Genomic DNA, 27,558 nt, shown 5'->3' on the forward strand with positions numbered 1-27,558 from the left:
AATCTCCCAAACCGAGAATCTCGCCCGTTGCCTCTGAAATTGGTGGGTTTTACTTTGCTGCAGCACCATGTATGAATCAGTGAAATCGGATTTCATCCTGTCACAGAATCGAGGCCATAGGACCTGTCCTTGTCCCCTTCTTCTTCCTCAGCCAAGTGCTCCGCCTCGGGGACATGGGGGCTGAGCGTTCACAGTAAGATGACAACACCAGCTCTCTCTCTGCACCATCTCTCTCAACCCCTCTACTATCTCTGTGATGTCTTACCGTTTGTTCAACATCGATTTGAATGAGGCACAGTTTCCATATCGTGAAGGCCTGAGTCATCTCCCATCTCTGATATTCCCTGGAGACGTCAACTCATTTGACATTCTGTTGCTTACATCCTATCTCACTTACTATCACCCGTGTCCATGCCGACTTAAATTAGCACTTGGAGCACCAACAGCCCAAATTTAAAATTTTCGACAACCCAAACTTTTCCAGCCATTCCTGCCATGGGTCCCCGGCAGCGGAGGGCGAGCGCGATGGGAAATCCCATTGACTGTGACGGGACCAGAAGATCCGGTCACTGGCCAATGGCAGGCCACCTCCACCATTGCCAAACACGCTACCGGGGGGGGGGGGGTGCAAATTCCTCTCCAATGTGTTAAAATCCTCGCAAGACTTTGAAAAGTCCCTATTGCTCTTCAATGAGATCATGGGAACACTCCATTTCTCTGATTATGGGCTTAGACATCCCTCCTGAATTCACCCCATAAACAGCAGGCCCCACACTCACTCCCTAACACCCCTCCGTTTTTCCACCTCCCTCTCTCCTTTTAATATCCTCCTTTAAGTAAACATCAGTGACCAAGCCCGGAATTTTCCGGGGCCACTGCGGCAGAGATGGAGTCAACGTCCGGCCTGAGATTGTGTGGATCCCTCCGTCACCACCTTCTTTGGTTCAGTGTCCATTTTTGTCTGTTTGAGCTACTGTAAAGCACCTTGAGTTATTTTGTTACTTTAAAGGCTGTGTATAAATATTAGTTGTTGTGAGATGTTTTGTCTATTATAGCTACTTTAATAACCAAGGAAGCCAGCGGTAGGAAGGAATAAGAGTTATTTTACTTTAACGTAAAGTCTGCCCACATCAGTAGCTATCTACAGACCCCATTGAGAGAACCAACATGTCGGTCTCTGTTCGGTCCGGCTTTTATGCTCAATTTAACAAGCCCCAGATGATTGAGTTTCTGTCCCTACCTGGGAAGCTCAAATTCGATGAGCCCCACAGGGAGATCAGTAATGGTTTCCCCGTGGGCCTCGTGGGGGTTCTGAGAACCCCCCCACCCCCACCCTGCTCCATCTGAAAGTTGCCCTTCAGCATTTATCTGAGGAGGCCTTCTGAGCGCTTTGCCTGAAGCTGAGGTTCTGCTTGCGGTGGATCTGGGTGAGGTGATGTGTACTGATTGGTCAACCGTCTTTTCCTGCCCGACCTCTGGAGGGATATTGCCGGAATCTTGGCCCCGGACACAACCTCGACTGTCTGCGTGAACGCCTCTGTGTCCAAGTCTGAGCCGGAGTCATCTTCGCTCTGTTGGTCCGGTTGATGGGCCACGCTCAGTTGTGTTCCTTGGCTGGTTCCTGGCAAGGCGGAGGTATCGACGTCCCTGGTGAGGGATCCTGTAGTGCGGAGTCCCGCTTATTAAAGTGGTCCATATGCTTACATTGGAATTTTCCTTGGACCTTGACTTTGTCTGACTCTCTCTGTTCTCTCTAATATGACTCCTGAGAACCAGACTTCACCGTCTCCATAAATTGCAGGCGTGGACCCTGGCTCCTGATTGGAACTCCCGCCCTGATGTCCGGTGGTCATGGTATCATCTCTGAGCTTCTTGCTGCACTTCCATTTTTCCACCCAGGTTTGGGAAAGATAGGCTTAACTGGGTTCTGAGCCCACCGCCTCTCAGAAGCTCCGCTGCTGCCACCCCTGTTGTCACGGGCAGCGTAGCCCTGTAATTGAAAAGGAACCTTGCCAATCACATGCCAACAGCTTCTTTTGTGCGGCCATGTTATTTATTCCACAAACAAGCCTATTCCTCAACATTACCGAAAGGGGTGGCCCAAACTCACAGTGCTCTGCCAACCACCTGGGGTGGGTCAAGAAGTCATTTGTTGACTCACCCGGAGACCGCACAGCCATGTTGAACCTGTAAAGTTGCATTATAATGGAAGGTTTCGTTTGGATCATAGTGTTTCGCCACTACTGCAACCAATGCATCAAACGACTTGGAATCCAGAACAGCTGGGTAGGTAAGGCTCTTTATAATCCCGAAGGCCCGGGCCCCACAGGCTGTTAGGAGAATAACTTTTTGCCGGTCTTCCCCCAAAATATTATTGGCCTGAAAGAGGTACCTCATACATTCCTCGTATTGGGCCGAATCTTCCAGGCCTATGTCAAAGGCATCGAGTTTACCAAACAGCTGCATTTTTGAACCTTAAATCCTCACGTTACTGTAGCCGTCCAGGGTGGCTGGGCGTATTGAAAACCAAGACAGGGGTGACTTCCGGTGGCGCCCTCGAGGAAGCAGGTCACAGGTCGGATTGCTCCCGCCCGCGATGGGCAAATGGACCTGTTAAACGGACTTGTGCGGGACCTGGTGACCTGTTTAGGTTGAGGAGACGATAGGGAAGAGGCTCCCCCCCCCCTCCCCCCACCCCCGGGGTACGAGCAGCTGGACCAGAAGTGGTCGAGTGGAGCGGCAGGGCTCGAAGTGGGAGCAGCGGGGACCCCAGGACAGGCGGCGAAACATGGCGGACGGCAGGGACCAGCAAGCGGAGGCTCACTGGCCAAGGGAGCAGCAGATGGAGTTTTTTAAGAACTGCTTCACCGAATTGAAGAGGGGCACGTTGGACCCAATGAGGGTGGTAATGGACCGAATGGTTGAGGCGCAGGCGGTCCAAGAGAAGGTGCTCAGGGAGGTTGAGGGGAAGCTCTCCAGCCAGGCGGACACGGTGGCGGAGCTGGAGCACAAGGTGGAAGAGCTGAACGCCCACCAGAGGAGGATGCAGGAGCAGCTTGAAGAGCTGGGGAACAGAGCCAGGAGGCCGAATTTGAGGATCGTTGGCCTCCCCGAGGGCTGCGAGGGGTCGGATGTGGGTGCATACGTGAAAGGTATGCTCGAGACGCTGATGGGGCCGGAGGCCTTCCCCCGACCCCTGGAGTTGGATGGGGTGCATAGAGCCCCCGCAAGGAAGCCCAGGACTGGAAACCGACCGAGGGCCTTGATGGTCCGCTTTCACCGGCTTGCTGACAGGGATCGTCTGCTGCGATGGGCCAAGGCGGAGAGGAGCAGCAGATGGGAGAATTGCGAAGTGCGCATTTACCAGGATTTGGGAACGGAGCTGGCCAAGAGGCGTGCAGGATTCATCAAGGTGAAAGCAGCCCTCTACAAGAAGGAGGTGAGGTTTGGAGTCCTGTATCCTGTGAAGCTGTGGGTTACATTTGAGGAACTCCACTATTATTTTGAGACACCAGAGCAGGTTTGGACTTTTATCAAAGAAAAGAAGCTGGTCTTGAACTAAAGGGCACTTAGTTTTTTCAGTGCTGTACAGTGGCGGCGGTCGGTTAACCTAACTTGCTCTGATTAGGAGTGATTTTTTTCTTGAAAGAAGAAGCTGGACTTGAACTAAGGGACTCTGGGCTCTCAGACCTTTTGTGTGGCGTCGGTTTGTTAGATTATCCTGTACTGTAATGTTCTAGCCAAGATTGTTTTCAGCCGGGACGGGGAGCGGGGGCTGGAGGGTGCACTGTGTGGGGTGTTTGTGGGAGATTGCATCGAGGGGGGGGGGGTGGGGTGGTAAAGAGAGGGGCCCTGCAAAGGGGGTCCCACGCTTGGTACCTTTTGGCGGGAGATCGGGGCCTCGGAGAGGGGGATGGGCTAGGGGCTGGTCAGGGGAGTTGGAAGGGCACGGGGAGATACGATCAGGTTAATGGGTCCTTGATGTGTGGGGAGAGGGCCCGAGTGCTCGGGTGGGAGACAGACAGGTGCCAAGGGCAGGGGTCAGCGTAGCTAGCGTACATCCGGGGGCACCAGGGAGAGTTGGAAGAGGGGCGGGCTTAGTGAGAGGCAGCATGGTTTTGTGAAGGGGAGATCGTGTCTCTCTAACTTCATAGAGTTTTTCGAAGAGGTCACAAAGATGATTGATGCAGGTAGGGCAGTGGATCATGTCTATATGGACTTCAGTAAGGCCTTTGACAACATCCCTCATGGTAGACTGGTACAAAAGGTGAAGTTACAGGGGATCAGGGGTGAGCTGGCAAGGTGGATACAGAACTGGCTAGGTCATAGAAGGCAGAGAGTAGCAATGGATGGGTGCTTTTCTAATTGGAGGGCTGTGACTAGTGGTGTTCCGCAGGGATCAGTGCTGGGACCTTTGCTGTTTGTAGTATATATAAATGATTTGGAGGAAAATGTAACTGGTCTGATTAGTAAGTTTTCAGATGACACAAAGGTTGGTGGAATTGCAGGTAGCGGTGAGGACTGTCAGAGGGTACAGCAGGATTTAGATCGTTTGGAGACTTGGGCGGAGAGATGGCAGATGGAGTTTAATCCAGACAAATGTGAGGTGATGCATTTTGGAAGGTCTAATGCAGGTAGGGAATATACAGTGAATGGTAGAATCCTCAAGAGTATTGAAAGTCAGAGAGATCTAGGTGTACAAGTCCACAGGTCACTGAAAGGGGCAACACAGGTGGAGAAGATAGTCAAGAAGGCATACGGCATGCTTGCCTTCATAGGCCGGAGCATTGAGTATAAGAATTGGCAAGTCATGTTGCAGCTGTATAGAACCTTAGTTAGGCCACACTTGGAGTATAGTGTTCAATTCTGGTCCCCACACTACCAGAAGGATGTGGAGGCTTTAGAGAGGGTGCAGAAGAGATTTACCAGGATGTTGCCTGGTATGGGGGGCATTAGCTATGAGGAACGGTTGAATAAACTCAGTTTGTTCTCACTGGAATGACGGAGGTTGAGGGGCGACCTGATAGAGGTCTACAAAATTATGAGGGGCGTAGACAGAGTAGATAGTCAGAGGCTTTTCCCCAGCATAGAGGGGTCAATTACTCGGGGGCAAATGTTTAAGGTGCGAGGGGCAAGGTTTAGAGTGGATGTACGAGGCAAGTTTTTTACACGGAGGGTAGTGGGTGCCTGGAACTCGCTGCCAGAGGAGGTGGTGGAAGCAAGGACGATAGTGACATTTAAGGGGCATCTTGACAAATAGATGAATAGGATGGGAATAGAGGGATATGGACCCAGGAAGGGTAGAAGATTGTAGTTTAGTCGGGCAGCATGGTCGGCACGGGCTTGGAGGGCCGAAGGGCCTGTTCCTGTGCTGTACTTTTCTTTGTTCTTTTTTTTTGTTGTATTGTCAATCGCCACTTTCAATTCTGCATTGTTTTTATCATATGTATCCAGAAACATCTAAGGAGTGATCTTATTGTGAATGACTTTATTATCTTCAATTATCAACTTCAAAGGATGCTGTAGAAAAAGAAAGCCATAACCACTCTCCAACATTCACCACATGTGAAGACTTGAGGGCATTTGGGGGACAGTTCCAGGGTTTGGAGCAAGGGGGTGCAAAATAGGGAGACGGAACAGAACATTTTCTGAGACGATGCATGTCCCCCTCATTTCCCTCACTGCAGTGGTCTGTAAAAAAGGAGGTAACGCTAATTGCCAATCGAATGACATTGACAGGGAGCATTGCCATGTCCCATGAACATTGTTTTGTTGAATGATATGGCGCACAATATTCCTAAGGATTCATGAGTGAAGGTTAAACCAACAATGTGCCATCCCATCAGTCATTAGCAAAGATCTGTCTGTCAGCAGACCACAAAGTGATTTATTTTTATGCGCAAAATGAAAGTCTTGCATTTTCTAATGATCTCTCTGGAGTCATGTTTAATTTAAAGCCTTTTCATTAACATGAGTTAACATTAGTGCACAAAGCTATCACTTTGCACCATAACTGATGAACTCTTTCAGATGACATATTAAGTGGAAGTCCTGCTTGCTCCCTCAGGTGAGTGGAAATGTTCCCATGGTACTCGTCAAAAAAGAACCAGCATTCCTTGGCCAATATTTATACCACAACCAACATTGCTGAGCCAGATTATCTGATTACTTCTCTCACTGTGTTTGTGAGATCTTGTTGTACGGAGGTTGTCTGCCTCGTTACCCCACATTACAACAATGCATCAGAAATACTTCAGTTCTTTATTGTTTTTGAACCACTGCACACTCTTAATAGGTTACAACTGGATTCACAGCACCAATGTTACAGTAATAATAGGCCAGAGATTGGGCCATCAAGAAAAATAAATTCTTGTTGAGGTGGAGTAGAAAGGTTAAGTTATTTTTGAAATTTTCATTCTCCTTGAAGCAAATGTCATGAGGTCAGCAGTAATTCTTGATCTGTGAAAGGTAAAGTAACGTAAATAAAAATTTGTGCTCCGGAACTTTCAGTGCCCTGAGCCAAGCTGTTAGGAAAGCAAATGCAATCTTAGTATTCATGTTGAGAGGGCTAGAATACAACAACAGGAATGTACTTCTGAGGCTGTTTAAGGCTCTGGTCAGACCCCATTTGGACTCGGAGTTTAGAAAGATATGGGGGGGTCTTATTGAAACTTACAGGATACTAAGAGGCCTAGATGTGGTGGATGTACAGCGAATGTTTCCACTAATAGGAAAAACGAGAACCGGAGAATTTCCCTTGAGAAGGTGGTGGTGAGGTGCCTTCCTGAACTTCTGCAGTCCCTGTGGTGCACCCACAGTGCTGTTAGGGAGGGAGGGTCTTTTCTGATGGGCGTTCCATGGCCCAAGGACAGGCACCCAGTTGCAATGGCCACCCTAAATGGCCGTTGGTGCACCATAATGCCCACTGACCCCACCCCTAATCTGCCTGCCTGCCTCTGGCTTCCCCCAAAACACTTAAGAGACTTTGAGGACGCCTTGGCATTGAGGTCCCATCATCCTGGAGCTGCAACCTCTGCAATGGCCACTGCTAATGGTGATGCCCCTGGAGCCGCTGGCACTCTGATTTGCCCCGAGGTCTTGGAGGTGGGCCGCTGCCCTAACTGGCCTGCTGATTGGCCACTGTTGGCAAAACGATACCCCAGATTCCCGCCACCTGCTGGAATGGGATCAGCATCTGCTTTCAGCCCCAATGCCAGGACTTGATTATTAGTAAAAGAATTTTAGCCCAGTATGTTAGTGTGACTTCGACCAGAATAAACGAATTACTGTAGAGTTCCACTGTATTGTTAGTATTGTTTCATTCAGTTCTGTCAAATGTCAGTGTTACAGTTTTAGAAACAAAGACAAGAATGGGTTCAACATTGTGTAACATTGGGTACCTTTTGTTTTTAAAATTCCAATTAAAGGCAAGTTACGGTGGCCAATCCACCTACCCTGCACACCTTAGGGTTTTGGGGGTGAGACCTGCATAGACACGGGGAGAATGTGCAAACTCCACACAAAATTGGTCCAACTCTAGCCGGTGGCTAACTGTCCGGCTTTATTTATGGGACGGCACGGTGGCACACAGTGGTTAGCACTGCTACCTCGCAGCGCCAAGGCCCCAAGTTCAATTCCGGCCTCGGGTGACTCTCTGTGTGGAGTTTGCACTTTCTCTCCGTGGCTGTGTTGGTTTCCTCCGGGTGCTCCGGTTTCCTCCCACAGTCCAAAGATGCGCAGATTAGGTAGATTGACCATGCTAAATTGTCCCTTAGTGTCCAAAAGGTTAGGTGGGATTACTGGATAGGGTGGGGCTGGGTGGGGTGCTCTTTCCAAGGGGTCGGTGCAGACTCGATGGGCGAATGGCCTACTTCTGCACTGTGGCAATTCTGTACATGGTACAACTATACATTGTTTAGAGGTTCCTTGCCCCCTCAACAGGGAAGCTCGTATTCTGAAAGGGCCACGGGGAATTGTTCCCACCCTGTAGGTTACTTGCAGTTATAACGGTACCTCTCCTGGATGTCACCTCAGTGTTTTCTCATGGCTGTTCAGATCCATATGCGATGACTGTTTAGTCATCAAAAAGCTCTATCACAATACTCTCTGCTTTCACAAAGAACCTATTACAATTGACAATTGACAATTTTAAAGCAGACCAAGGCAGGTCAGCAGCACGGTTCAATTCCCATTCCAGCCTCCCCGAACAGGCACCGGAATGTGGCGACTAGGGGCTTTTCACAGTAACTTCATTGAAGCCTACTCGTGACAATAAGCGATTTTCATTTTCATTTTTCATTTCAGTAGTAACCTTTAATAAAATGGCTGCAATTCAATCAAATCAAAGATGTTTTTACGTTCAAAATGTGCTCCTTTATAAAGTAGGCAGTTAGTATCCATGCATGCTTACGCCTGTGTAACAATGTCTTGGTTTAGACTAGTTCATTCAAAACTCTGCTGCTAACAAAGTCAAAAACCAGTCTTTAAGAACATATTTTACATTCATTGGAAGGCTTCCTCAACAACTTCAGGGAGCCTTTTTTTTCTTTTAACACACAGAGGACTCACCTTCAATATCAATGCAGCTGCTGTGTTATTGTTTTCTGTTGGCAGAAGAAATGGAAAACAAATGAAATTTACTGGGTAAATCAGGGCATTGACTTGGCGAATTTGAATGCATTAGATTTGCAATATGCATATGTGGAATAAATTATTTGAAATAGATTGTTTGGGAATATTGCCAATTGGGTACTTACACTTGATGCTCCGAGGTGGGATTTCTGAAGTTTACTTTGTGTCGTATTAACAGCATCGGCTGCGCTCAATACAGATCCCCATAGGGATCCATCTGGACAATAAAAGCATAATTTGCTTAGTCTTTTCAGTTTAGATGAAACAGCAACTGCTGAGAACAGCTGTTTCTGCTACAGTGGCAATCACTGGTGAGAAATGAAACACATCAATGGATAGCCATGCATCCTAATCATCTTCCAACCATCCTTTCACAGTTGATTCAGACCGTCACCTTAGACATGCTGACATTGGCTTTCCACATTGTTGTTTCCAGCCTCGATTGAAAGTAGCATTTTCTTTCTGAGCACCAGTGGGAACATTTCCTCCGTGTGCCTCATGTAATGATATCAACACATTCTTTGGACACAGGTTTTTTTTAAATCCTATATTGTGTAGAGGAACTATTGTCCCCATTTATTGTTCATCAGACTGAGGTGGCAATATTCTCGTACAGGTCAGCAATATATTTTTGGAATTGTTGGCCTGCACAAGTCTTCTCTCAGGCACTGGGAATGGCCAATGGCCAAAGTGTCGGAGCACAACTCTCCACCTGTACAGTGGAATAAAAGCCATTTATGGCAATTAAGACACAACGGTGCTTGTCCAGCTTGTGCAATAATTGCTGAATCTACCAATTGGTATTATTGACACAGCAGAAACTAGCATCCTCACTAGAGGAAGTTGATTGACATAAATGAGATTCAGAATGTTATTCTGTCCCCCATATTTTCCGAGATAGGAATAATAACGTGGGGTTGCGGTTATATTTTCTCACGCCATTAGTTGCTCACTGGGCTGTGCCGTCAGAGGTGTCGAGCAAAGACCAGGCTTTCGCCAACAGTGAAAGAACAAAGAATTCGGGGAAGATGACACCAGACCATCCAATGCACCGACACCCAGTAGCTGGTTACAGTGCAGGATTAGCACAGGCCTGGGAGCAAAGACGTGCAGCAGAGTAGCAGCCTGGCCAATACTGCCCAGGCCTTGTTCCAGGTTAAATACCCGCATGCACAGCTCACGCAAATAATATTTAATGACACCATACACTGAAAGGACTGGCTGCGCACAGCAAAAATATGTTACAGAAAACATTGCCTGGGAGCAGGTCACTTTCCAGACTTTCTGTTGATGATATAGTACATTGTCTGGAGAAATCTGCAGAAAGGGAGGCAAGAAAATATCATAAAACTTACAGCAAAACTCTTCCCCAATTTAATAATATAGTCATTGTTGTGGAACTATTTCGTTCTTTGTTAAATTAATGCTAATTGGGCAGCTCTGAATTCTCTGTTCCAGTATCAAACCTGCTGACCTCTGTAGTTATTTTAATTGAACATAGCAAAAGCTTCAGTGCATTTGCTGTCAAACCGGAGTCATGTTATTTTCCTGCGTGCTGTGTGCCACTTTGGAGGGAATCCTGTGCCTGAATTTCAAAAGCTCCATGAGTTCCACGAGACCTAACCAGGGAACAGGAGGATCAAGCCTACTTGGAGTATTATCACTGGGCATGTGTCCTTTTTGCTCCGGATATTTTGACACACAGAGCTGGATTTTTCCACCAGGACTGAAGTCCTGTCGCCACGGCTGGAGGTAGGAGCCACCTCCTGCTTTCGGCAGACAGCGAGACCCTGGTGCAGCATTGCACCAATGGTAGCCACTTAATTGGCCACCGCTGGGACAGCTGTATAGAGTTGCTGGCCCAATCACAGAACTGGCAGCTCGGCTGTCTAACCTGCTCCATCATTCATGGTGGCCAATCCTGAAACTGGAGGAAGAAGGAGAATGCACCTCAATTCTGATATGCCCTCGAAGACGAGGTAAGTTAGTTTTCTTACTGTGCTGAGACCAGGAACTGGCTCGACACTGGAGTACGCCTTTGGATTGCAGTAACGTGTGACAGTTGGAGTTTGGTGACCGAGGGAATTTACAGGTTATATTCAGGGTTAATTTTTGTCTGAAGTCTAGTCTTTCTTTAATTTAGAAATGAACTTGATGTTGCCCTTGGAGTTGGAAGAGGATGAGTTTTAGGTCAACTTTTAAACAGGGCTGATACAAGCTCTGCTTGCCTCTGTAACTAATTCATTAGACAACTGGTTTAAACAGATTTTTAAAGGCGAGATTCAGTTGTATATAAAAGTAGGCTATCTTAAAGGGCTGCCTTTGTCTGCCCTGGTGTGCGCCTTGGACTGCAGTAGAGTGTGACAGTTGAGAGTTGGCGATTGAGGGAGTTCAGGAGGGAGCCAGTTGATCCTTTTCTACCTTTCCTCATAAAAAAGTGCAGTGCGCTTGGTAAGTAGGACCTGATAAATATGTCTACTGTCCTTAGTATAGACTAAACTAGATGAAGTAAAAGTAAAGGGAGTAATTTAAGGGTAATTAATGGAAGGAAGCTCTGCCTTATGGAATACTCTTCTTGTGCGATGTGGGAAGTCAAGGACACTTCCAGTGTCCATGTGTTCCAGAACTGTCTCAAGCTGCAGCTACTCAAAATCTGCGTTTCAGAGCTGGAGCTGTGACTGGAGTCACTGTGGAACATCTGCAATGTTGAGGTCTTCGTGGATGGCACACCACAGGTAAAGAATGCACAGTCAGAAGGAGAATGGGTGACTTCCAGACAGAGCAAGAGCACTGGGTAGGTAGGGCAGGAATCCTCTGGTTGCATCTCCCTCTCTAACAGGTTTTCCATTTTGGGTACCGCTGGGAGAGGTGGTTTCTCATGGATTGTAGCAACAGCCAGATCCGTGGCAGCACGAGTGCCTCAGCTGGATGGGGGTTGGGGGTTGGGGGTGGGGGGGGGGGGGGGGGCGGGGGGGAGGAAAGAACAGGGGAGAAATAATGATTGCGGATTCTATCGTAAGGGGAATGGATAAGCGTTTCTATGGCTGCAGATGTGACACCAGGATGGTCTATTGCCTCCCTGGTCTCAAGGTCAATGATGTCACTGAGTAGTTACGGACATCACTGAAGGGTAAAAAGACAGAGTTTGTGGTCCATATTTGTACCAATAATATAGGTAAGAAGAAGAATGAGGTCCTGAAAGCCGAATATAGTGAACTAGGGAATGAATTAATAAGCAGGACCTCAAAGGGTCTAATCTCGGGCTGGATTCTCCACCACCATCGCCGATAGGTGATGTAGTATGGGTTGAAGTCAGAAATAGGAAAGGAGCAGTCACCTTGTTAGGAGTTTTCTATAGGCCCCCCAATAGTAGCAGAGATGTGGAGGAACAGATTGGGAAACAGATTTTGGAAAGGTGCAGAAGTCATAGGGTAGTATTCATGGGCGACTTTAACTTCCCAAATATTGAGTGGAAACTCTTTAGATCAAATAGTTTGGATGGGGTGGTGTTTGTGCAGTGTGTCCAGGAAGCTTTTCTAACGCAGTATGTAGATTGTCCGACCAGAGGAGGGGCAATATTGGATTTAGTACTGGGTAATGAGCCAGGGCAAGTGATAGATTTGTTAGTGGGGGAGCATTTTGGAGATAGTGACCACAATTCTGTGACTTTCACTTTAGTAATGGAGAGGGATAGGTACGTGCAACAGGGCAAGGTTTACAATTGGGGGAAGGGTAAATACGATGTTGTCAGACAAGAATTGAAGTGCATAAGTTGGGAACATAGGCTGGCAGGGAAGGACACAAGTGAAATGTGGAACTTGTTCAAGGAACAGGTGCTACGTGTCCTTGATATGTATGTCCCTGTCAGGCAGGGAAGAGATGGTCGAGTGAGGGAACCATGGTTGACAAGAGAGGTTGAATGTCTTGTTAAGAGGAAAAAGGTGACTTATGTAAGGCTGAGGAAACAAGGTTCAGACAGGGCATTGGAGGGATACAAGATAGCCAGGAGGGAACTGAAGAAAGGGATTAGGAGAGCTAAGAGAGGGCATGAACAATCTTTGGCGGGTAGGATCAAGGAAAACCCCAAGGCCTTTTACACATATGTGAGAAATATGAGAATGACTAGAGCGAGGGTAGGTCCGATCAAGGACAGTAGCGGGAGATTGTGTATTGAGTCTGAAGAGATAGGAGAGGTCTTGAACGAGTACTTTTCTTCTGTATTTACAAATGAGAGGGGCGATATTGTTGGAGAGGACAGTGTGAAACAGATTGGTAAGCTCGAGGAAATACTTGTTAGGAAGGAAGATGTGTTGGGCATTTTGAAAAACTTGAGGATAGACAAGTCCCCCGGGCCTGACAGGATATATCCAAGGATTCTATGGGAAGCAAGAGATGAAATTGCAGAGCCGTTGGCAATGATCTTTTCGTCCTCACTGTCAACAGGGGTGGTACCAGGGGATTGGAGAATGGCGAATGTCGTGCCCCTGTTCAAAAAAGGGACTAGGGATAACCCTGGGAATTACAGGCCAGTTAGTCTTACTTCGGTGGTAGGCAAAGTAATGGAAAAGGTACTGAAGGATAGGATTTCTGAGCACCTGGAAAGACACTGCTTGATTAGGGATAGTCAGCACGGATTTGTGAGGGGTAGGTCTTGCCTTACAAATCTTATTGAATTCTTTGAGGAGGTGACCAAGCATGTGGATGAAGGTAAAGCAGTGGATGTAGTGTACATGGATTTTAGTAAGGCATTTGATAAAGTTCCCCATGGTAGGCTTATGCAGAAAGTAAGGAGGCATGGGATAGTGGGAAATTTGGCCAGTTGGATAACGAACTGGCTAACCGATAGAAGTCAGAGAGTGGTGGTGGATGGCAAATATTCAGCCTGGATCCCAGTTACCAGTGGCGTACCGCAGGGATCAGTTCTGGGTCCTCTGCTGTTTGTGATTTTCATTAATGACTTGGATGAGGGAGTTGAAGGGTGGGTCAGTAAATTTGCAGACGATACGAAGATTGGTGGAGTTGTGGATAGTAAGGAGGGCTGTTGCCGGCTGCAAAGAGACATAGATAGGATGCAGAGCTGGGCTGAGAAGTGGCAGATGGAGTTTAACCCTGAAAAGTGTGAGGTTGTCCATTTTGGAAGGACAAATATGAATGCGGAATACAGGGTTAACGGTAGAGTTCTTGGCAATGTGGAGGAGCAGAGAGATCTTGGGGTCTATGTTCATACATCTTTGAAAGTTGCCACTCAAGTGGATAGAGCTGTGAAGAAGGCCTATGGTGTGCTCGCGTTCATTAACAGAGGGATTGAATTTAAGAGCCGTGAGGTGATGATGCAGCTGTACAAAACTTTGGTAAGGCCACATTTGGAGTACTGTGTACAGTTCTGGTCGCCTCATTTTAGGAAGGATGTGGAAGCTTTGGAAAAGGTGCAAAGAAGATTTACCAGGATGTTGCCTGGAATGGAGAGTAGGTCTTACGAGGAAAGGTTGAGGGTGCTAGGCCTTTTCTCATTAGAACGGAGAAGGATGAGGGGCGACTTGATAGAGGTTTATAAGATGATCAGGGGAATAGATAGAGTAGACAGTCAGAGACCTTTTCCCCGGGTGGAACAAACCATTACAAGGGGACATAAATTTAAGGTGAAAGGTGGAAGATATAGGAGGGATATCAGAGGTAGGTTCTTTACTCAGAGAGTAGTGGGGGCATGGAATGCACTGCCTGTGTAAGTAGTTGAGTCGGAAACATTAGGGACCTTCAAGCAGCTATTGGATAGGTACATGGATTACGGTTAAATGATATAGTGTAGATTTATTTGTTCTCAAGGGCAGCACGGTAGCATTGTGGATAGCACAATTGCTTCACAGCTCCAGGGTCCCAGGTTCGATTCCGGCTTGGGTCACTGACTGTGCGGAGTCTGCACGTCCTCCCCGTGTCTGCGTGGGTTTCTTCCGGGTGCTCCGGTTTCCTCCCACAATCCAAAGATGTGCGGGTGAGGTGAATTGGCCAATGATAAATTGCCCTTAATGTCCAAATTGCCCTTGGTGTTGGGTGAAGGTGTTGAGTTTGGGTAGGGTGCTCTTTCCAAGAGCCGGTGCAGACTCAAAGGGCCGAATGGCCTCCTTCTGCACTGTAAATTCAATGATAATCTATGATTAATCTAGGACAGTGGTTCGGCACAACATCGTGGGCCGAAGGGCCTGTTCTGTGCTGTATTTTCTATGATAGCGGAGTTGCCAGTGCAGCGGAGAATCCACCGTCGTCAAAAGGGCACCGATCCTGTTCTGATGGTCTGGTCCCCGCTGGTGCGAACCTCAATACCACTTTTAAGCGCTCTCAATTCTTTTTTTCTGCAGAAAGCATTTAACCGCTTTTTATGGGATCCAAAAGTTGTCATTCATTGCTGGCTGTTTGTAAACATTACGGTTAGTTAAACAGCAGGATACTTGAGATCCATTCAAGCCTGAAGAGAAATTAAATTAACTAATCCAGACAGCTGGTTATGTGCAAGTTGTCAATCACGGCCTAGTAATACCAATTTCACATTGATGTGAATGAAAACTTTGCAGTTCAAAGATCTAAGTGGGTTTAAAGCCTCCTGATGTGGTTTTCACTTTCTAGGAATTTACAACTACTTCTTTCTCTGCCTGAGCCAACAGGTGGAGAACACAGGTGAGTTAGATCTTGAGAGGTTTGGTGAGCCAGGTAAATCCTGGAAGAGGCCTCTCCCGGCATCTACCGGCCGCATCACGTCCGGTTCGGGCAGGACATGGCCGATAGTTTGCAGCGATAGAGTTTTACAGCACAGCAAATAGCCCTTCAGCCCATCGTGTTTGCGCCAACAATCAAGCACCTTTCTATTCTAATCCCATTTTCCAAAGTGTTCACCTAAATGCTTCTTAAATGATGTGAGAGTTCCCACCTCTACCATCCTTTCAGGCAGTGAGTTCCAGATTCCCACCACCTTCTGTGTGAAAAATCCCCACTAAATCTCTTGCACCTTACATTAAATCTATCTCCTCTGGTTATTGACCCCTTTGCTAAGGAGAAAAGCTTCTTCCTATCTACTTGATCTGTGCCCCTCGTCATTTTGTACACCTCAGTCATGTCCCTCCTTAGCCTGCTCTGCTCCAAGGAGAACAACCCCACTCTAGCCAGACTCTCTTCGTAGCTGAATTCATGAAGCATTTGCAATAATCCAGATGAATTACCAGTGCCAATTGGCATACACAGGTATGATATGATTGTAATTCCAGAGATATGGCTGCAGGGTGACCAAGGCTGGGAACTGAATATCCAAGGGTGTTCAATAATTAGGAAGGACAGATAAAAAGGGAAAGGAGTTGGGGTGGCATTTTTAGTTAAGGATGAAATCAGTGCAAAGTAATGGAGGGCTTTTGCTCAGAAAATCTGGATGGAGCTAAGAAGCAACAATGGTGGAAAACATTAGTGGGAATCGTCGAAATGCCTCCAAACAATAGTGGTAAGGTAGGCGATGGCATAAACAGGAAATTAGAGATGCATGTAACAAGGGTGCTACAGTAATCATGGGTGACTTTAATCTACATATAAATTGGGCAAACAGAATTAGTAACAATACCGTGGCAAATTAATTCCTGGAACGTGTTTTAGACCAGTATGTTGAGGAATTAACTAGGGAACTTGCTATCCTAGATTTGGTATTATGAAATGAGATAACGTTAATTAATAATCTTGTTGTGTGATGTCCTTTAGGAAACAATGACCATAACATGATAAAATTCTTAATTTGGATGGAAAGTGAAGTCTGATCTGAAACTTGGGTTTTATATTTCAACAAATTAAACTACGAAACTGGGCAGCACGGTAGCCTTGTGGATAGCACAAATGCTTCACAGCTCCAGGGTCCCAGGTTCGATTCCGGCTTGGGTCACTGTCTGTGCGGAGTCTGCACATCCTCCCCGTGTGTGCGTGGGTTTCCTCCGGGTGCTCCGGTTTCCTCCCACAGTCCAAAGATGTGCGGGTTAGGTGGATTGGCCATGCTAAATTGCCCATAGTGTCCAAAATTGCCCTTAGTGTAAGGTGGGGTTACTGGGTTATGGGGATAGGGTGGAGGTGTGGACCTTGGGTAGGGTGCTCTTTCCAAGAGCCGGTGCAGACTCGATGGGCCGAATGGCCTCCTTCTGCACTGTAAATTCTATCTATCTACGAAGTTATGAGGCGTAAGTTAGCTAAGTTGGATTGAGAAACTTCATTAAAAGGTATGATGGTAGATAGGCAATGGCTAATATTTAAGGAACAAATGTACACATTGCAACAGTTATACATTCCTTTCTGGTGTGAAAACGCTACAAGTAAAATGGCCCAGCCATGGCTTACTAAAGAAATTAAGGATACTATTAGATCCAAAGAGGAGTCATAAAAAGTTGCTTGAAAAAGTAGTGAGCCTGAGGATTGGGAAAAGTTCAGTATTTGGCAAAAGAGGACAGAGAGATTGCTTAAAAAGGATAGCACAAGCTAATGAAGTTCCAAATAGGCACGTCAGTGAGCCCTGATTCAAGGATTATACAGTTATACTGCAGATTTGATGACAAGAAATTAGCATATACCAATCAGTTGTTGCTAGTTATCTATGTGCGCCACAACTATCAATTAGCATTACATCATGCATAGTATATGAGAACAGTTAACCAACCATAACATAGGCATGTCTACTTAATTATAATATCAAATCAATACAAAGACACGTACATGCTGTCCTCTAATTTTTAGCACCAGTTTCTCGTTATCAGGCCTGTGGGAATCAATCATCTCCATGTGTGACTTCTCTAACTTATAATGCTTGTGTAAACATGTTGCAGCAATAAGCAATTAATTGGGATTATGCCTCCCGTCTGTCTACTTCCAGACAATCTGGCACCAGAGAAAAATGATGAACGATCCCACATTGTTTATTGCCATCCTTGATAATAACCATCTGTTGCTTGTCTTTCCTGGGGTCCCATCACCAATAAGTTGTGTCCTTGGGTGGTTTCCTACAGCTAAGCAGCTTACGTAGCACAGATCGATACAGAAGAATTTTAACTCCTTTAGCACCTAGTGGATAATGAGAGTTTTAAAACTCATTCCAATATAATGTCTAAAACAACACCCTTTCAAAAGGATTAAAAGATGAGCAGACCTTGCACAAAATGCTCCCGTGCTCACATCATGTGACCCCCCTCCCCCCAGCAAGGATGTTTTACTGCAGCTGTACAAGTAGTTCAGGTCTCCTTAGCACAAGGGGGCACGGTGGCGGAGTGGTTAGCACTGCTGCCTACGGCACTGAGGACCCGGGTTCAATCCCGGCCCCGGGTCACTGACTGTGTGGAGTTTGCACATTCTCCCCGTGGCTGCATGGGTTTTACCCCCACAAGCCAAAGATGTGAAGGGTTGGTGGATTGGCCACGCTAAATTGCCCTTAATCGGAAAAAAATAATTGGGTACTATAAATACAGTTTTAAAAAGAAAAAAAGCCTCCTTATCGCAGAAAGGATATACTTGCCATAGAGGGAGTGCAGCAAAGGTTCACCAACCTCATTCCTGGGATGGCAGAATTGTCATTGAGGAGAGATTGGGTCAACTCGGACTATGTTCGCTGGAGTTTAGAAGACTGAGAGGGAATCTAACTGAACTTGTAATGACTCCCTGAGTGAGTGCGCGGTCAATTCCAGCCCCACAGACCCCGGAGTCCCAATGTAAGTGAATTAACCAATAGTTAGCATTTTCCGAAGATCTTTGACCCTTGATTGCTCCAATAAGTTACAGACAGGTTTTTAAGTAAAATATTAACAAACTGTTTATTAATAAAAAGAAGAAAAAGTGAACATATAAGGAAATAGCAGGATAATCATATACCCCACTACCTAATCCCAAGATCCTGTCCCATTCTGGCTTGGGTCACTCTCTGTGAGGAGTCTGCACGTTCTCCCTGTGTCTGTGTGGGTTTCCTCCGGGTGCTCCGGTTTCCTCCCACAAGTCCCGAAAGACGTGCTGTTAGGTGAATTGGGCATTCTGAATTCTGCCTCTGTGTACCCGAACAGGTGCCGGAATGTGGTGATTAGGGGCTTTTCACAGTAACTTCATTGCAGTGTTAATGTAAGCCTACTTGTGACAATAAAGATTATTATTATAGTTGCAGATTTGTCTGTTACTAAAAAACAAATTTAATCCGCTGAGGGAGTGGTGCGGTATGTTTTGTTGCTTTCCTGGTCACGAGATGCATTATGAAATCAATTGAAATGCACTAGGCTTTATTTTGTTTGTTCAGAAATTAATTAAAAATAAATCAATATTTTGGCTTGCAATTCATTTTGTGTATTTATCGGCGTCCCTGATCTGAATCCTGACCCCTTCGCCCTTTCTAAGAAAGCATGGGGGTGGGCAGTATTCTGTTGCACAGTGGAGAGGAGTGGAGGGAAAATAATGAGCAGGAAAAACAGCAAATGACTTTCAAAAAAATGTGGCTTGCACACAAAAGTAGCAGAACTCATTTCAAATTCCAGGCCTTTGACCATCTCACACAGGGGTTTTCATTCGTGCCGTCTGAATGTCACGCTCTGCTTTTCTTTAATTCATTGCCTTGTACCTGGGGAGGAAATTAGACAGTGTTTTAAGTTTGGGTTCCCAATACATGGCAGGAAGTCACTTAAGTAATGATTTTCTCTTGGTGGTTCTACCTGCACTTCATAATTAAATAAAATTGTTCTTCACCACAGCGGAATTCAAACATCCCTTCGACCTTGAGAGGCAATTTCTCTTCTTGAATTAACATATGTTGCTGAATGTTAACATGTACTTTCCTTTCCTGAGTACAGTAGAACGTCTGTGAACCGTCACTCTACCAGTTGGATCTCTCCATTAAGTGGAATTCTGGGGTCGGGTCTGTTTTTTTTTGATTAGTGGTGTCAAACTCACCGGTGGTTTTATCAACGGCCTGTCCTTGCTCCATTCTCTGCCTCCCGCTATTCTCCAACACCGAGGCGTCACTCATTATTAGCCCATTCCTGCCCCTCTCATGACCTCAACACCCACGTAATCAGTCCGGAGCTTTCTGATTGATTGTAAACACACAACACACCTTAGATCTTAGTTGACCGGCATATTTGTTTAACTGCCACCTCCTATTGTCGGAAGATGTCGGATAACAGAGATTTTCCTGTAGCTCTTCTGTTTCTAACTATTTTGATGGAAAACAATGAAACTAAGTTAACCAAAACTGAGAGATAAATTGAAAGGGGCAGACCGTTAAAGGATACTTCATCAAACAAAAACAAAACACAAATGAAACTTAAAACATCAAACTAAAATGTGATTAAAAGGGTCAATAAAGCACCCCAGACCCTGCGGCGCCCACTGGGCATGGAAGGCCTCGATGGTGCCTGTGGACACCGCATGATGTAGCCACGGTAGAGGGGCAGATAGTCGGGTCCAACGACCCCCTCAGTCGCCCACTGGCTGGACTTGTTTATGGCAAGTTTGGCCAGGAGTAGGTTCACGAGGAGGTCCTCCTCCCACCCAACCCACCACCCGCCAGGTATCTGTTCTGTTTCTATATTGTCTTGTTCAGCAGTTACTTTGATTTGAGAAACTCATTTTTATAGCTAACCGTAACTAAATACAAAGAAAATGAATGAACTGCAAAATATGAAGGGAAAAAAGGATGCTTGAATTTTTAATAGTTTTGCCAGCGGATTATTGATTTGCTTTCTTTGTGTGGTTTCCTTTCTTCGCAGACCAACCTGGAAACTGCCATCTGTCCTTGAAATTTGAGGTATGATATTTGAACACGCACAGCCATGAAAGGGTTAGGAGGCAATCGAAGCCGTCACCTTTCTGACAACTGCGAACCGACAAATGACCAGATGTATCCAGGCTCTACCCCAGAAAGGAATCCCTATCTGCTCAGTCCAGCGGACCCATATCAAATGGAGCATCACCGCTTCCCAGCTTCCAGTGCTATCCAGGCAGACTGCCTCCTCCCCTTAAACAATCAGATTGCCAGCAGCACCTTCCCCAGGATCCACTATAATTCACATTTCGACCTGCAAGACGACTGTGGTTTCACCCCGAATACTTCCACAAGCAAAATCAATCGCATTCCTGCTAACCTGCTGGACCAGTTTGAGAAGCAGTTGCCTATTCACAGGGATGGATTCCACACCCTGCAGTTCCAGAGGGGCGACAACAAACACCGGAGTGAAAGTCCAGGTCGGATACGCCACCTCATGCACTCGGTGCAAAAGCTATTTGCGAAATCTCAATCACTTGAGGCCACTGGTAAAGGAAGTTTGAATGGGAGCAAATATGGCTCAGAGGACTCTAAGCAGAACAAGAGAAGCAAGAGCAAGGACCGAAAATTGGAATCAAAACGCAGAACAAGAACAAATATTTCAGGCTGGTGGAGTTCGGATGATAACCTGGATAGTGACAACTGCAACTATCGGAATCCAATGAGTTTAATGACACTTGGGAGGCGCACTGACCATGGACCTGCCAAGTACTTCATGAATGCATACAACACAATCAGTGAACATACCCTTAAAGCTTCAAAGAGCAATAATGACTTGAAATGTTCTCCATGTGTGAATATACCAATAAACGCTGATTCAAAGTACATAAAGAGGGGTTCCTGGTCCACACTAACCCTAAGCCAGACTCGAGAAGTTTGCCAAAAATCATCCGCAACTATGGACAAAGCACTATTGAAATCCAAGTCATATCATCATGATCTTGCTTCTCAGTACCTGAAGGTAGGTGTCGTGTTTTGAAGCTTGGTGTGTTACAAACGTCCCATAAGCAAATCCCATAATATCTTTTATTCAACCTGCAGCTTTACAACTTTTAGCTGTACTTTACGTCATATTACACATTCCAATTACATTTCCCATGTGAATTTAAAGGCTGTTGAAGAACATCCAACTTTGAAAGTGCACCTTTCATTTGATAAATGTATGGCATAATCCGCAAACACTGTACTAAGAACAATTCACATCAGGGTGGTTTTAGAGGGTTGGATTTGCAATTTAGCAGAATTTGTTTAACGTTCCATAATACCTCAAACATAACTGCAAACCAACCGCACATATTCCAGGTAATCAACAGTTCAATGGCAGTTTAAATACTCATTAGAAATTTGCAAAAGAAAAATTAACGGAACAGAATTATAATGCGTGACGTTGTTTGCTCTGACATCACTTCTTGGTTATTGTAATTTAATATCCTACACACTGGTGAAGGAGGAAGTAGTTCTGCGTGGCAACTTCCAACCCTCACAACTTCCCCCAAAACCCTTATTTTCAACAGGTTTCTCCCTTCCCTTTAACTGAAGGCATTGCCTCCTTGATGATGTGATGTCAGTTCAAATGCAGGAGTCTACAAAGGCATGGTGGCACAGTAGTTAGCACTGCTGCCTCACAGGGCCAGGGACCCAGGTCCAATTCCGGCCTTGCCTGTGTGGAGTTTGTACATTCTCCCCGTGTCTGCGTGGGTTTCCTCCCACAATCCAAAGATGTGCAGGTTAGATGGATTAGCCATGCTAATTTGCCCCTTAGTATCCATAGATGGAAAGGTTGGGTGGGGTTACGGGGATGGGGCGGGGGAGTGGGGCCTGTGTGGAGTGCTCTTACGATTCGTCGGTGCAGACTTGATGAGCTGAATATCCTCCAGCACTGTAGGGATTCTATGATTCTAAAGTAATCTGTGGGCTGAATTCACACTAATGTTTAAGGTGTAGTGATGCAATGGCTGCACAGAATGCCATCGGGATTTCAGGTTTATGGTTCACAGAGTGCAGCAATGCAGAGGTCAGAGTGCAGCAATTTATGTGTAATAACCACCTTTACATAAAAGATTCCCTTTGGAGAATGCTGAGATTATACGCAGAATTCCAACCTTCATCTGAGGGCTTCATTTTGAATTTAAACAGTGGCAGAATCTGGTGCTAATGGATAAACCTCCCGGGCGGGATTCTCCAGTATCCGGCGGGCGGGCCATACTGGCGCCAAAGAGTGGCGTGAACCACTCCCGCGTCGGGCCGCCCGGAAGGTGTGGAATCCTCCGCACCTTTGGGGGCTAGGCTGACGCTGGAGCGATTGGCGCCGCGCCAACCGGCACCGAAGGGCCTCCGCCGGCTGGTACGAGTTGGCGCATTCGCAGGAGCGCCAGCGTGTTCCCAGAACCGCTGCCGTGATTCCTGCGCATGCGCAGGGGGTTTCTTCTCCGCGCCGGCCATGTGTAAAGCAGAGCTTTACACAGGCCGGCGCGGAGGGAAAGAGTGCCCCCACTCCACAGACCCACCCGCAGATCGGTAGGCCCCGATCGCGGGCCAGGCTGGATCCGCCCGCGCCCGCCCCGAGGACTTTGCAGGCTGCCCTCAGAGCCAGGTCCCACCGGTACAGACCTTGTGTAAATCACGCTGGCAGGACTGGCCGAAAACGGGCGGCCGCTTCGCCCATCGGGGACCGGAGAATCGCGGGGGGGGGGGGCCACTGCCAACGGCCCCCGACTGGCGCGGCGCAATCCCCGCCCCCGCCAAAAAAACGGCACCGGACAATTCGGCAGCCGGCGTCGGAGCGGCGGGGCTGGATTCACGCCGCCCCCCCCCCCCCCGGCGATTCTCCGACCCGGCGGGGGGTCGGAGAATTTCGCCCCCCATTTCTCAAGCCGCCCACTTTTCCCATGTGCTGATTTCGGACAATCTGCAAGCTCCAGTTTTGTACCCGGGCCCAAAGTGAAAATTGCTGCCCGAGTGTCTCGACCATCCACATTCTATCGGTTTACCAACTCTGGTTGAACACCTTCTTGGAGGTGTTATCGCGTGACATTTGATCGCAAGTCACATACCTACAGTTGGGCTGATATTGGGGTGAATTCTCTGCCGGCAAGATTCTTTGGTGTGTCGGCAGTGCATCCCCACCCGCGGGTTTCCACTAATCGGCGTCAGGAATGGGGAATTCCGTTGCCGGTAATGACGTGCCATTGAGGACCACGCGGCTGGGGAGGCTGAAAATTCCCCCTATTGAATATATCTTAAAGATTGGATTCCCTATATTTGAAAGTCTCTGGTTTTACAACAGCAGCTGTCCCACGGATGTTTCGAGAATTGGGATGCCACCGGTGAGCAAGGAAAGAAAGTGCACAGTGTTATGGGCCAGGGTTTAGAGAACCCCAAAGTGTATCATGGAGTTCACCTGACCCACAACTTTTAATAGATTGTGGTATGGGGAGCACACGGCCCACTCTACAGGTGTGGTACAGCAGAAATGGAAAAGTATTTTTTAAAAGCAAAACAATGATTATTCTATGAACTCAAGTTAACCTTTTTAAAACATACAGTGAACATCTTAGCAACCATTAATTCAAATACAACCCCCAAAGAATACAACACTAAGTAATCCTTCAAGCTTTCCTTTTAACATCCATAAGACTTAAAACACCTTTTACCAGAAGCACATTAGGTTTACATTCACTACTGAGAACATTTATAACTCTGAATTCACCAAATGATCAAGAGATAGTCTTTTCATGGCAGAGAGATCAACAGTGCACCTGCTCTGTCTGGCTTCAGCTCCAACACTGAAAACGAAACTAAAACACACCCTGCAGCAAACAGCCTAAAACAAAAGTAAAATAGCTGGCAGACAGCCCAGCTCCACCCACTCTCTGACATCACTGCAGTAGTAAACACCCATTTCTTAAAGGTACTCTCACTACAGATATTTATATACACACCCATTTATAAACACCCATTTCTTAAAGGTACTCTCACATGACAACAGGTGTGAAATCCATACAGTGGTGAATATACTATTAAAAGTGAATGATTTCACGTGGATATAATGTGAGCAAACTTTGGTAATTGAATATTTCAGAGTTTTATGTGTTTTCTGCAGATTGTTGGCTATTAATAACTTGATGAATGAATACTCATGACATTTGTTAGTTATGTCTGAATATATTTATCATTTCAGTAAATGTAGAACGTAAGATAAGGGGCAATATTCTCCATTTGGGAGACATCCTGAGGGGACTTGACAGCATGCTGAAAGTATGTTTCTCCTTGTGTGAGAGACTAAACTAGGGGATAGAGTTTCAAAACAGCGGGGCTCCTATTTGAAATTTGCTATATCCCAGGGGACCATAGGCTGCTCTCCCCTTTTGAGAGAGAGCTGACTGGTGGAGATATAAGCTGAGCATTACCACACATCAGGCGAGGGGCAAGGTTGAGGAGGCAGGGCCTTCATGGATTAACCTCAGCTAGTACGGGAATTGAACCTGTGTTGTTGGCGTCGCTCCATGTCACAAACCAGCTGTCCAGCCAAATGAGCTAATTGGCCTCCGTCCCCGACTTAAAATGGAGATTAAACTCATTTTTTTTTTCTGATTTGATTTATTATTGTCACATGTATTAGTATACAGTGAAAAGTATTGTTTCTTGCGTGCTGCACAAACAATGCATACCGTACATAGGGAAGGAAGGAGAATGTAATGTTACAGTTATAGCAAGGTGTAGAGAAAAGATCAACTTAATACGAGGTCGGTCCATTCAAAAGTCTGATGGCAGTAGGGAAGAAGCTGTTCTTGAATCGGTTGGTACGTGACCTCAAACTTTGGTATCTTTTTCCTGACGGAAGAAGCTGGAAGAGAGTATGCCCGGGATGCGTGGGGTCCTTAATTATGATGGGGAATTTCTTTGCAACTCTCTTCCCCAGAGAGTGGTGGAGCCAGGCCCTCATTAAATATTTTTACGGCAGACGTAGATAGATTCTTGACTAACAAGGGGGTCGAAGGTTAACGGGGGTAGGTGGAATGTGGAGTTGAGGCCACAATCAGATCAGCCAGGATCTTATTGAATGGCGGAGCAGGGTTCCGGGACCAGAAGGCCCACTTCTATTCCTAATTTGTATGTTTGTTATAACACGGAAGGAGGCCATTTGACCCATCTTGTCTCTGCTGGCCCTCTGATGGAGCAACTCACCGACTACCATTCCCCTGCCCTTTCCCAATGGCCCTGAAATATTTTCATTTCCAGATAATGAGCCAATTCCCTTTTGACAGACTCAATTGACCCTCCCCTCTGAGGCTATGCATTCCAGGCCCTAAACTCTCATTGTCACCCTTCTTTTGACAATTACCTTAAATCTGTGCTTTCTGCTGAAACAAAAACTCCTTTTGATGTGGTGAGGAACAGTCAATAATAGCAAGGAGTGTTTATAAACATTGTGGTTCGCATCAATGGAGGGTTCATGAGATGCATTCAAGTGTGACGGGAAAGATAAACAAACCTCCTAATCAACTGTGTCTGGATCAATAAAACTGTCAATCACTGGCTAGTGAAATATATTGCAGTGTGAAATTGAATGGGGGTTTTGTATTTCAAAGGCTTTCATGGGATTTAAAGCCCTTTGAAGTGTACTTGGCTTTCGAGGAAGTCTGACACTTTGAACACTTTTGTCTGAGGCAGCAGATGTTAGGGACGGGTAAGCAACAATGCAGTGATCTTTCACTGTACTGCCTGGGCTGCTCTTCAGCTTTCAGGCAGGGGTGACCAATGGGGGTTCTAATGGGGGCTGTCTGATAGGGGGGCTGAACTGGTCGATGGGAGGGGGGATGTTGGGTAACCCTCATGCATGCATGCTGTGGGGGTGACCCGTTATTCCCGTGATGGGTGGAGAGGATGCCCCTACTTGTCAGCGGAGAGAGGGGCAAGATCTGCATTGTGAACAGGCTCAAATTGGCAGCCTAATACCGGTGGAAACCGGTGAGCTCTCCCCCATGTATAAATTAACATGGTAAAGGAGAGAGACTCGCATGCCAAACCCTGTTCCTAGTGCCATCGGAGACTAGTAGCGATTCTCTGCTGGTGGGAGCACTTAGGCTCCAGAACAAAGAATCCTGGCTATTGTTTAAGGGGTAGCTACATCTTCCAATCACAGCACTGTCATAACTCACCTAAATGCACATAGTTACAACACAAAGCCCATAATTTAATGAGGAACTGTAAATGAGAAAAAAACATTTTACTTTACTTTTAAATGCTTCCTATCTTACCATCAACGCTTCATACCTCCATGCAACCTTGTAAACCCCAACAGCTGTTCGTAAGATGTTAAGAAGATAAAGTCCGGCCACCTCCAAGAAAATGTAAAAACTTATCTGGGGCTGGCTCTTAATGTGCCTAAAATGCTGTCACTTGCCTGATGGATAGGAACAGGAGGGTTCCGGGGTCTACCCAACCTTGTGAAAATGGCTGAGGCAAAAACAGGGGCAGGACTGAGCAGGCAGCCATTTTTTTCTGGCCCTGCCTCTTTTTGGGCCCAATTGGGACCATGAAAATCCAGCCCCAAGGATGAGAAACATTGCTGGTGTTCAGGGTTTCCAGAATGAAAATAAGGTTGTAGTTCCATGCCAATCAAATGCTAATCCCAATATTGTGTTACATAAAAATGAATCTGCATCTGGTTATGGAATTACATGAAAAAAAATCAGGTTTCTGTGTCATCTGTGTCTGCATTTGAAAAAGAAAATGGAAGCACGGTTCCAATTTTTCCCTAAAGTGAATAAAAACTTGGCAAAGTTAGTCAACACTTTTCGCAATCCGTTCTCTCAAACAATCATGCAGTTGCTGGCAAATCAGCAATAATTAAAAATGCAAGAGGCCTAACCTGGGATTTTTACAAACATTCCCATTTGCATCACTGCGTTTGTAACTGAATAAATTAACAAGCTGTTTGGGCTGAAACATGCATTTTGAAATTAGGTTAAATACCCAAATGGAAAATGAACCTGGTGATTTTTGCATTTTAGGCCTTTTTTGAAGTGATACAAATTTCCCAATTGCACACCTTAAACCTTCTTTCCAAAATCATTAAATTAAAAGCTATTTAAAATCTGAAAAAGAAATGGAGTGTA

The 27,558-nt window shown here is 46.2% G+C and overlaps 1 protein-coding gene across 5 annotated transcripts in view; it reads left to right on the top strand.

Annotated features, from left to right (window-relative positions):
- The window catches only part of LOC140428495 (disks large-associated protein 1-like), a 720,347-nt gene that overhangs the window by 529,358 nt on the left and 163,431 nt on the right, over positions 1-27,558 (top strand). For all 5 annotated transcript variants that reach the window (XM_072515041.1, XM_072515040.1, XM_072515039.1 and 2 more), the window contains one exon: positions 20,382-21,398. In XM_072515041.1, coding sequence (XP_072371142.1) covers positions 20,445-21,398 — 954 coding nt within the window. In that variant the 5' untranslated portion in view covers positions 20,382-20,444. The remainder of the gene's footprint in view (positions 1-20,381; positions 21,399-27,558) is intronic.

The sequence above is a fragment of the Scyliorhinus torazame genome, chromosome 8, assembly GCF_047496885.1.
Source record: "Scyliorhinus torazame isolate Kashiwa2021f chromosome 8, sScyTor2.1, whole genome shotgun sequence".
NCBI classification, from domain to species: domain Eukaryota; kingdom Metazoa; phylum Chordata; class Chondrichthyes; order Carcharhiniformes; family Scyliorhinidae; genus Scyliorhinus; species Scyliorhinus torazame.